Raw genomic sequence first — 12,500 nt, 5'->3', positions numbered from 1 at the left:
CAGGAAAGTGTCCACGTAAAAGCTGACCGTCTCCAACACAAAACCAAGAAGAAAGTTAAAAGCAGAAAGGCTCTCTGACGTGTTCAAATGTGAAAGAGGGCCAGGGAGAGAGAAAGTTGTCGTCGTCGTCGTCGCAGTAGTAGTAGTGGTAGAACAAGAAGCAAAGTAACAAGGATGAAAGGGAGGAAGAAGAACATAGGAAGCTTTGGCCAGACTCTCTGTGTGTGTGTGTGTGTGTGTGTGTGTGTGTGTGTGTGTGTGTGTTACCATCCATTCATTATGGGCTTCATACCTATCCAACCCCCTAATGCACACATATGTTTTCTTTTCTTTAAAAAAAAAAGTAATCTCCGTTCCACTCATCCATCCATCCATCCATTCACCCAGTCCTTCGTTCTGCAGAAAGATGTATCACTTCCCTTCTCTCAAACAGGAAACCAAGGAAATGAGGTGTCAAAAGCAAATAAATCAACAATTAAAAAAAAAAAAAAGAAAAAAAAAAAAGTAAAAAGCAGACAGAGAACGACATGAAGACAATGAGGCTGACTGACTGCTACGATCGGATTTTATCTGCACCCCTTCCCCCACCTCCGACCCCCACACCCCGACACACACACACACACACACACACACACAATACTGCAGACATGAGAAGGGGGGGTAACACTCATCCGTCACCGCAAATCACCTGCAAGACAACAGAAAGTGGGTAAGTAGCGATCAGCCCATGTGGCCGGCTGCCATGTTGGACTTGTCAGGAGCCGCTGATACGCGTGCAGCACGTGCAGACAAGTTGGGGGTGGGGGGGTGGGGGTGAGGGGGTGGGGGATGGAAGTGGGTGGGCAAAACAGCGCCCCCTTTCCTCCCGCTTGCCAAAGGGGCCGCCATCCAGGTTGGAAGGAAAGGTGAGGATGGTTTTGCTGTGTGAGTCACCTCACCCTCCCTCCCTTTTCTCGGGGGATGTGTGTGTGTGTGTGTGTGTGTGTGTGTGTGTGTCTGTCTGTCTGTCTGTCTGTCTGTGTTCATGCAGGTAATGTCAAAGTGCATGTGTGCGTGTACGTTGTTTTCCATCATTACGAACACAGTCGTTGAACCGCGGCAAAAGCGTGTGTCTGTGGCAATTTGTGCCATGTTGTTGTTGTTTTTTGCCCCCCCCCCCCCCCCCCCCCCCCCCCCCCCCCCCCCCCTCACACAATGTACAGCTCCTTTGATCACGGGAGAGGAAGACAGTGCTAGACGTCGTTAACTGTTCTGACTGATGGTCTTTCCACCTGCAGATGGCCCTCTTCAAAACGTCTTCAGCTCAGCCAGCCACGTACACACTGCATGGCAGCTTCGTGCGTGGAGCTCACTGACACACTGCTTCCATTTCTATAGCCCCATTCTATAGCTCCCCTCTATAGCTCCCCTCTATAGTTCCTCTCTATAGCCCCTCTCTATCTGCCCTATATAGCCCCCTCTATAGCTCCCCTCTATAGCCCCTCTCTATAGTCCCTCTCTATAGTCCCTCTCTATCTGCCCTATATAGCCCCCTCTATAGCTCCCCTCTATAGCCCCTCTCTATAGTCCCTCTCTATCTGCCCTATATAGCCCCCTCTATAGCTCCCCTCTATAGCCCCTCTCTATAGTCCCTCTCTATCTGCCCTATATAGCCCCCTCTATAGCTCCCCTCTATAGCCCCTCTCTATAGTCCCTCTCTATCTGCCCTATATAGCCCCCTCTATAGCTCCCCTCTATAGCCCCTCTCTATAGTCCCTCTCTATCTGCCCTCTGTAGCTCCCCTCTATAGCTCCTCCCTATAGATCCCCTCTATACCTCCGATTCCCTCTATAGATCCATCAAAGCTCCCCACTATAGCTCCACTCTATAGTTCCCCTCCAGAACTCTTCTCCATAGCTCCCCTTTATAGATCCCTCTATATCGCTCTTATTAGATAGATAGATAGATAGATGGATAATCATTTAACTAGAGACCATAAGAGGTTTTAGCCACACAAACCTTGCCCATTCCCTCCACCACCGATAACCAAAAAAATAAAACAGCCAAAACACACAGAGAAACGGATTACGGGAATTAACAACATAGAGAACCGACATCTATAAATGACCTGAGATAGAACGTTCTAGGTTTATCTGTCCGGTCTGGTCAACCGAGCATCCTTTCCCTCCCAATCCCACCCTACTCCCCCCACCTCCAGGCTCCCACCCACCCACCCACTCCCCTCCCCCCTGTATCCGCAATGAATCTGCACAGAGGGATGACAGCTGTGTGTTAAGGGGGTGTGGGGGGTGGGGGGGGGGCTCACCCAGGCGAGAGCTACTTACGCTGGAGTCCAGCTGGTCACGCTTGAGCGGTTTCTCCGCCACCTCCTTGACCTCCAGACTGCCGGACTCGTCAGACACTCTGCACACAGACCGACAGACCACCATGGAGAGGACATTTCACAGCTCAGAATCGAGAGCTGAACTCTCTTGTAGAATTCGAAGGAGGAAGGTGGCAGAATGGTTAAGGTCGCAAAATTCGAACCCATGTCGAGGAGAAAGGTGGCAAGAATGGATGAGGCGTTCATCTGCCAATACAGTGTCTGTGAGGGTCTGGGTGTTCGATTCCCGTGCTCGCCCTTTCTCCTAAATTTGACAGGGAAAATCAAACTGAGCGTCTAGTCATTCGGATGAGCCGATAAACCGAGGTCCCGTGTGTAGCATGCACTTAGCGCACTTAAAAGAACCCACGGCAACAAAAGGGTTGTTCCTGGCAAAATTCTGTAGAAAAATCCACTTCGATTGGAAAAACAAATAAAACTCCACGCAAGAAAAAATGGAAAAAAAAAAAAAAAAAAAAAAAAAAAAAAAAAGGTGGCGCTGTAGTGTAGCGACGCGCTCTCGCTGGGGAGAGCAGCCCGAATTTCACACAGAGAAATATGTTGTAATTAAACGAAATACAAAAAAATACAAAAAATAGATTGGATGAAATTCCAAGCCACTATCACTGATTAAGAATAAGCCTTCTCGTCCTTATTTGAACAGCTCCTTTAACCTTCCTCTTCCAGAAACTGGTTTCCTTGCATGGCACAGAAGTCCTGTCCAGTCCAGTGCTGTGGGTTTGTGTGACACAAGGTGCACATGGAATGCAAAGTGACTTCTGGTTTGGTGTTCCTTAAAAAACAAAACAAAAAAAAAACAATAACTTTTTCAACAATTTCTGAGTAGTGAGATTCCCTGTGTATGTGTCCAGCATGAGTGAAGCTACAGCACGGAAGAGACCCACTACACCTGTACTCTGACCCCCACGGTCGGCCAGCTCAGGCCAACAACAGCTAATTTTGCGCACACCCAACCACTCGCTCACACTACCTCCCCCCACCCCCAACCCCAACCCCCACCCACACACACACACACACACACACACACACACACACACACACACACACACACACACACATTCGTGTGTTTCTAATTCATCAATATATGAATTTTGGTGTTGCTTTCTATATAAGTTTTGAAAACATTAAAAAAATCAAATAGTATAAAAGGCTCCACACACACACACACACACACACACACATATATATATATATATATATACATACATATATATATATAATGTTCAACGAAGGGTCTTTCTTGCATGGAATTTGCAAACGTAGTATTTTGCAGACAGAAAGTGTTTTTTTCATTGTACCTGTACAGTTTCACGGCCTCCGCAGAGGTGCGTTCAAACTCGATGTCGTCTCCCCCGTCATCTGCAGCCTTTATGGTGTCTCGCGATCCCAGCGCCTTGTAAAACCCTGGATCTGAATCCCAGGCGTTTTCTGCTCGTCGAAGACATAACAGAAAAGAAAGATCAAAGCGTATGTCGGGGATGAAACATAAACTGCAACTACCACGACCATGATGATGGTGGTGATGGCAGCGACAACATTTAAACAACAACAAAATTAACACTGATAATGGCAATGACGATGATGATGGTGAAAACACACACACACACTCTCTCTCTCTCTCTCTCTCTCTCTCTCCCTCACACACACACACACACACACACACACACACACACACACACACACACACACACACACACAGAAAGAGAGAGAAAGGGTGCAGTGGTGGGGGAATACATGTCTAAAAAGGGTGGAGGCGGCCATTAATGAATAGGGGTTAGGGGTCGGAGTGATGGTACACGACACACTCTCACACCTGAACACACACACCCATGCATACGCCCATGCATACACACAGACGCGCACGTGCACACACACACACACACACACACACACACACACACACACACACACACACACACACACACACACACTTGTTGTTGGTGCCGTGTCGAGATTTCTGTCTCAACTGTTTTTTTCTTTCATCCTTTTTGTCGTTTGTCTGTTTGTTTATTTTCATTCTCAACCAAACAAAAACAAAACAAAAACAAAAAAAGACAACACATTTGTCGTGGTTATAGCGGTGATGCCGTCATCATCATCGTCATCATCATCGTCATCATTATCGTCATCATCATCACATGCATTTTGTGGCACAAAGCCGTGGCAGCACACTTGGGGATACATCACAAAGAGGCATCGTCACTGTCAGTCAAAACATTCCCTGCCAGACTCAGTCTGGCGTCGGTTCCAAAACATCATAATAGCGCTGCTCATCTCACCGGTGTCCTGCACGACTAGTACTCCCCCGCCATCAGATTATACCCCCCAGATGATTTGTGATGGGGGGGTGGGAGGGGGGGATAGGAGGTGGAGGGGGGGAGTATCGAGCGTTCATCGCCTTGAGCTGCTCTCCTAGGGTTTTTTTTTGTTTTTTGTTTGTTTGGTTTTTTTTCCAAAGCACTGCCCCTTTTTGCAGCCCCACATCTCTCCCTTAATAAGAATAGAGTATTGGTTAAAGGCCCCATAGCCTTTTACGGCCATTGGGGCAGTGAATTCATGTCCATTGTGTCTAGGGCTCCTTCAGCAGTTTCTGCCCATCGCCAAAAGAAGCCAGGTGCCCATTCACACCTGGGTGAAGTGAGGAACATCGGAACTAAGCGCATTCACTAGGAACACAAAACCATTCCGAAACAGTGCCTCGAACCCTGATCACTGGTGAAATAATAATAATAATAATGATAATAATAATAATAATGATAATAATAATATTTATATAGCGCTGAATCTTGCGCAGAGACAAATCTAAGCGCTTTCACACCAGTCATTCACACGCATGCATAACTCTAAAACTGCAGAAACTGAAGACAAGGAAGAGGCAGGAAAGGGAGGCTATTTTGGGAAGAGGTGGGTTTTAAGGCCAGACTTGAAAGAGCTGAGTGTGGAGACTTGACGAAGCGAAAGAGAAAATTCATTCCAATTGCAAGGTCCAGACACAGAGAAAGAACGGCGGCCAACAGTCGAGTGTTTGAATCTGGGTATGGGTAAACAGAGTGGATCCGAAGCCGATCGTAGAGAGCGAGATGGGGTGTGTATATGTGAAAGCAGCCACAGAGATAGGAAGGGGCAGATTCGTGAATACATTTATATAAATAGAATGCTTATCTTGTACTTTATTCTGTGTGAGACAGGGAGCCAATGGAGATGTTGCAAGAGAGGAGTGATGTGCTCAGATCTTTTCTTTCTGAGAAAAAGTCGGGCGGCAGAGTTTCGTATGCGCTGAAGGGACCGAATAGATGAAGCAGGCAAACCAGACAGTAGACAGTTACAGTGGTCAAGGCGAGAGAGAATGGGAGATATGGCCATCTAGCCCCCAAGGTTGCAACACAAAGAACCAGTGCAATCTTGCCTCCTAGTATCAGAGTCACAGTCCTTCACAAAAGAATAAGCTGTAAATGACTTCCCAGTGCAATGGAGAAAACCATTGATCATACAGCTCTCACTTTGCTGTTGGACCAACTGTAAACTTATGTCAATATGTGGCATGGCTTGTTGGTTTTTGGTGGGGGTGCCTTATTTTGATACAGTAAATAGGCAACTAAAACACTGTGCAAACAAAATAAATAAATAACCATTCAGATTACTCCTTTGCAGAGAGAGGGACTACAGAGAGAGAGAGAGAGAGAGACAGAGACAGAGACAGAGACAGAGAGAGAGAGAGACGGAAGACGAGACGGAAAAAAACAAAAAAAAACTGATAACTACTATAATCTTCTACATTGGTTCCTTTTGAACTTCTCAACAGTTGGGTTCTTTTTCTCTTTTCTTTTTTTAAGGAAGAGTTTGTAACGCACTGATAATAGGATTACTCGCGATCACGTAAAAAAATAAATCGAAAATAGATACAATTATAAGCAAGGTCCTGTCTGTTAACACGTGAACATTATTGTCAAGGAGAAGCTGACAGAGGGGAAGCACTTAGCGTCATGGCGGTGTCAAAATAACCAGGTTTGGCGGCGACCTACCCTGGCACGGAAACTGCTTCCTGATCCTGCCGTGCACTGACTGGAAGGCTGTCAACCTGCAGTTTCTTCTCCATTTATTATCTTCTTCTTTTTTTCTTTTTTAAAAAATTTTTGTTATTTTTTTTACTCTTTTTGTTTGTGGCATATCTGTTATGCATGTGTGTGTGTGTGTGTGTGTGTGTGTGTGTGTGTGTGAATGTGTGTTTGCATGTTTTACATTTACTAGTTTGCTTATTTGCTTATCTATCATTATTATTATTATTATTATTATTGTCATCATCATTTTTTTCTCAAGGCCTGACTAAACGCGTTGGGTTATGATGCTGGTCAGGCACCTGCTTGGCAGACGTGGTGTAGCGTATATGGAGTTGACCGAACACAGTGACGCCTCCTTGATCTACTGATACTGATACTGATACTGATACTCTTCTCCAAGTTTAGCTGTCGCATTTCTTTCAGCGTCTTCTTGTCACATGATGCGGAGTGATGGCCTAGAGGTAACGCGTCCGCCTAGGAAGCGAGAGAATCTGAGTGCGCTGGTTCGAATCACGGCTCAGCCGCCGATATTTTCTCCCCCTCCACTAGACCTTGAGTGGTGGTCTGGACGCTAGTCATTCGGATGAGACGATAAACCGAGGTCCCGTGTGCAGCATGCACTTAGCGCACGTAAAAGAACCCACGGCAACAAAAGGGTTGTTCCTGGCAAAATTCTGTAGAAAAATCCACTTCGATAGGAAAAACAAGTAAAACTGCACGCAGGAAAAAATACAGAAAAAATGGGTGGCGCTGTAGTGTAGCGACGCGCTCTCCCTGGGGAGAGCAGCCCGAATTTCACACAGAGAAATCTGTTGTGATAAAATGAAAATGAAAATACTTTTTTTTCCCAGCTCTGCCGCGTCAGTCTTCTGCGGTGTTTCAGTGACGTTACACCCCGCCACCCACCCACCCTCTCCGCCCTTCCCCCAAAAGAATTAGAATAGAACAGAATAGAATAGAATATGTCTTTATTACCAAGTGTACTGGGGTCACAAGGAATATTGGGGGGGGGGGGGGGGGGGGGATAGTACATAACAAGGTACGAACATAAATCGAAAATCATACACATTGACTCAAGAATCTGATATTTTATATTTGTTTTATTTTTAACACGATATCAGAAGAAGATGAAGAAGATGATAAAGAAGAAGTAGTTCATCTGGACTGATAATACACGGGGGGGAAAAAATCGGATCCAGTGCCGTGAGACGACTGGGATGAAAATGTAGGGTGGATAACCACTGTGTTTTGTAAGCACCGGGTTTCTAACTCGCTTAACTTCAGCCACCACCATGTGTTTTCTGTTGCCGTGTATTGCTTGCTTGAATGCCACTCTCCCCCCCCCCCCCCCACCCCCCCCCCCCCCACCCCCGCACCCCCTCACCCCCCCCCCCTACCACCACTGCTCACTCCCTTGCCCATTTCCTCCATCCATCCACTCCCCACCACACTCTCCCTCCACTTCCCCTTTCCTACCACTTCATCACCGATAATTGTGCAAAAGCTTCGGCAAACTGCCATCAACGCGGTAGTAGCCTCCCTTAGACCAGTCAGCGCTGCTCGCTGAGCCGTGACGAGGGGGGAGGGGGGGGGAGAGGAAGGGGGAGTGTGGCTTGGTGGTTACGCCCGGATAATCCTCGCGTGATTCATACACAAATCGTTGAAAGCATTTACACACACACACACACACACACACACACACACACACACACACACACACACACACACACACACAGGGGGGGGAAAAAGCAGTGGCAGTGGTCGTTCTGACTGATTTTCGCTCATCTTAAACAGATCTGGGTTCACTGACGTGCGCTTTGCGGCATTACCGCTACAACACTACGTCCGTCGGCAAAAGTCACAAAACAACTGGCAGGGTTCTCTACCACTACCACCGTCCACAACATTATCATTATCACAACAGCGCTACTTCCACTGCGCCACAAGTGCGTCGGTTGCTGCTGCTGCTATTACTGCTGCTGCTGCTCCTACTATTTCTAGTGGAGGTGGTTGTGGTGATGGTGGTGGTAGTAGTAGTGGCACTGGTAATGCTGCTACTCTCTGGTGCGGATGTTACTGCTGTTACTGCGACTATTGCTGCTGCCTCTACGACTGCTACTTCCATACGTGGTAGTGCTGCTGCAACTGCCACTACTGCTGCTACTGCTACTGTGGAGTGATGGCCTAGAGGTAACGCGTCCGCCTAGGAAGCGAGAGAATCTGAGGGTGCTGGTTCGAATCACGGCTCAGCCGCCGATATTTTCTCCCCCTCCACTAGACCTTGAGTGGTGGTCTGGACGCTAGTCATTCGGATGAGACGATAAACCGAGGTTCCGTGTGCAGCATGCATTTAGCGCACGTAAAAGAACCCACGCCAGAAAAGGGTTGTTCCTGGCAAAATTCTGTAGAAAAATCCACTTCGATAGGAAAAACAAATAAAACTGCACGCAGGAAAAAATACAAAAAAATGGGTGGCGCTGTAGTGTAGCGACGCGCTCTCCCTGGGGAGAGCAGCCTGAATTTCACACAGAGAAATCTGTTGTGATAAAAAGGAATACAAATACAAATACAAATACTCCAACTGATGAAGCTACCACTGTCTGGTGTGGTTGTTACAGCTACTGTTACGACAAGCTGCCGTTGCTGATACTACGACTTGTTGGAAACCGATGCCCAGTGTTGTTGCCCATGGGCCAGCTTATTCCCTCGGCTGTCTTTGCCAGTGTCCAATGGTATTCTGCTAGAATGATTGAAATACAGTGAGTGAAGGGGACATGGAATAAATCTACAGGTCAGCATGTTTCTTTACCGATTATCTTGACGGCGGCCCGTGCCCCTCTTTCCTCATCGTTGATCCGCTTGGCCACCTCCGCCCCCTGGTACGACACACACACACACACACACACACATAGACACACACACACACACACACACACACACACACACACACACGCACACATGCACGCACACACACACACACACGCACACACGCACACACATACACACATGCACGCACACACACACACACACACACACACACACACACACACACACACACACACACACACACACACACACACACAGCAACAGCAGCAGCACTGATGAAAACGATAACAATAGCACAGAAGCAAAAAGCGTGCAAACTGAGATGTCCATACATTAATTCACAATCGCACAAGAAAACGTGCCGTGTATGTGAGTGAGACGATGTGTTTATTCCAAAGCTTACCAGCATTCTGTGCGTGTGTGAGTGTGCGCGTGCACAAACTGACAAGCGCGCATTAAAATACAGGAGTCTGAACCAATGCACACGACGAGTCTGTCTTCCAGTCTTGACACGTTGGTCCGGTATTCCAGTGAAAGAGAGAGAGAAAGGTGCGTGCTGACAGACAAACAAAGACAGCGTGAGAGTGCGTGCGGGACAAACAGGCAGACACACGGACAGACAGAAGGATGGACGGATAGACAGAGAGAGACAAAGACAAGCAAAGAGAAAGAGGCAGAGGCACACACGAGAGACCGCAGAGGACGTGTGCGAGACAGACAGACTGAACGAACGGACGGACGGACAGACAGACAGACAAGCAAAGGAGACAATAGAGAGGCAGAGTGCAAACAGAAATAGATTTTAAAAGATAGGGAGAGAGAGGGTGGAGGCGGGAGAAAGAGAGAAAGACCGAGAGAGATCGAGAGAGACACAGAGGCACACACAGACATACAGACAGAAGAGTCAACAAGAGAGAGGGAGAGACAGACAGACAGACAGACAGAGACCGAGACAGAGAGAGAGAGAGACAGAGAGAGAGAGAGAGAGAGAGAGAGGGAGATAGAGAGAAGGAGAGAGAGAGGGAGAGAGGGAGAGAGAGAGGGAGAGAGAGAGAGAGAGGGAGAGAGAGAGAGGGAGAGAGAGAGAGAGAGGGAGAGAGAGAGGGAGATAGAGAGAGAGGGAGATAGAGAGGGGGAGAGAGAGGGAGAGAGAGGGGGAGAGAGAGAGGGGGAGAGAGAGAGGGAGAGAGAGAGGGAGATAGAGAGGGAGAGAGAGAGGGAGAGAGAGAGAGAGAGAGAGAGAGAGAGGGAGATAGAGAGAGAGGGGGAGAGAGAGAGGGAGAGAGAGAGGGGGGAGAAAGAGAGAGAGAGGAGGGTGGGGGTGGACAGACACGGAGTGAAATAAAAAGGAAGAACTGTATGTATGATAGTCAAGTCATGTCCGACTATGACCAGCTGCTGTGCCAACCATCTAGGCGAGAATTTGACTTTTATGGAAGTGTCTTGCTAATCCCCACTCTCTCGGCCAAGAGGGTTTTAGGACAGTCGGCATTGGAATGGTTCCCAAAGGCCAACTGGCCCCCAAAGCTTTGTCACTGATAGTGCAATGTTGCCTCCTAGTTTGTCCTTCAACCATTGATCATACAGCTCTCACTTTGTTGGACCAACTGTGAGCTTGTGTCAATCTGTGATTTTAGCTGAGCACTGAGCAGAGAGGTAGAAAGATAAATGAACACACACACACGCGCGCGCGCGCGCGCACGCACGCACGCACACACACAGCGAATACACACCTTAATCCTCTCCATCTTGCTGCTGAAGGGTCCATTCCACACGTAGATGACCAGACCACAGTCCAAGATGAACACGTCCCCTTGGTTCAGGGAGGAGCAGTGACACTGGACCTGTGTCCCAACATCATCGTCATCATCACCATCATCATCATCATCGTCGTCGTCGTCATCATCATCTTAATATCAGCAGCGTCGTCATCGTCATTACTATCTTCGTCGTCATCATCGTCGTCAACATCATCACCATCATCATCATCATCATCACCATCATCATCACCACCATCACCATCGACATCACAATCATCATCATCACCATCATCAACATCATCATCTCCGTCATCATCATTATCATCATTATCGTCGTCACCATCATCATAATCATCATCACCATCATTAACATCATCATCATTTTCTTCGTCATCACCATCATCACCACCACCATCATCATCAGCATCATCATCATCATCATCAACATCATCATCGTCACCATCTGGTATCATCACCATGATCATTATATCAACCTCAACATGTGTGCAGACCTGATCGTGCCTGAATCACCTTTCTCGTGTGTGTAGGTCTGTGCACAAGAACATCAAACACGCTCAAGATCCCGTAATCCATATCAGTGTTGAACGGGGTATGGACGCATGAAGCACATACCCCACCCCACCTCCGAACACACGCTCTCTCTCTCTCTCTCTCTCTCTCTCTCTCTCTCTCTCTCTCTCTCTCTCTCTCTATCTATCTCTCTCTCTATCTATCTATCTATCTATCTCTCTATCTATCCATCTACCTATCCGTATGTGTATATATCTGTCAATCTTTTTTTAGTTCTCTTCGCGCAAGGTTATTAGGTTTATTCCAAAACAATATGTTATACTTCCGTATTTCTTCAGATCAGATTTGATTCTTTTGATCGACTGAACGTGACGCTGTGCGTAATCTATATTATATTTACATGGAGGTTTTTATGTAACAGATACAGTTCTATCTTTACTATTGTGATGATTAACCCTATAAGGCCAGTACAGAAATGGTTCTGCAAGTTATGGTGACATTGCAAAACGTTGTTGTCGAAGTTATGGTGACAATGCAAAACGTTGTTATCGAAGTTATGGTGACACTGCTAAACCTTATCGATTTTTTTGGTGACATTGCAAAACGTTATCGAAGTTATGGTGACATTGCAAATCGTTGTTATCAAAGTTGTGGTGACATTGCAAATCTTTGTTATCAAAGTTGTGGTGACATTGCAAAACGTTGTTATCGAAGTTATGGTCACATTGCAAAACGTTGTTATCGAAGTTATGGTGACATTGCTAAACGTTATTGAAGTTATAGTGACATTGCAAAACGTTATCGAAGTTATGGTCACATTGCAAATCGTTGTTATCAAAGTTATGGTGACATTGCAAAACGTTGTTATCGAAGTTATGGTGACATTGCAAAACGTTGTTGTCAAAGTTGTCGTGCCATTGCAAAACGTTGTTATCGAAGTTA

The 12,500-nt window shown here is 46.8% G+C and overlaps 1 protein-coding gene across 4 annotated transcripts in view; it reads right to left on the bottom strand.

The window, feature by feature from the left end:
* LOC143292558 (advillin-like) overlaps positions 1 to 12,500 on the bottom strand; it is a 109,238-nt gene that overhangs the window by 59,072 nt on the left and 37,666 nt on the right. For all 4 annotated transcript variants that reach the window (XM_076602965.1, XM_076602968.1, XM_076602969.1 and 1 more), the window contains exons 8-11: positions 11,001 to 11,111; positions 9,251 to 9,317; positions 3,682 to 3,811; positions 2,325 to 2,403 (exon numbers count right to left, since the gene is read on the bottom strand). In XM_076602965.1, the coding sequence (XP_076459080.1) occupies positions 2,325 to 2,403; positions 3,682 to 3,811; positions 9,251 to 9,317; positions 11,001 to 11,111 (387 nt within the window). The remainder of the gene's footprint in view (positions 1 to 2,324; positions 2,404 to 3,681; positions 3,812 to 9,250; positions 9,318 to 11,000; positions 11,112 to 12,500) is intronic.

This window comes from Babylonia areolata, chromosome 18, assembly GCF_041734735.1.
Source record: "Babylonia areolata isolate BAREFJ2019XMU chromosome 18, ASM4173473v1, whole genome shotgun sequence".
Lineage (NCBI taxonomy): Eukaryota > Metazoa > Mollusca > Gastropoda > Neogastropoda > Buccinidae > Babylonia > Babylonia areolata.
The sequence above is the reverse complement of the archived record's forward strand: the minus strand, read 5'-3'. Positions and strand labels throughout refer to the sequence as shown.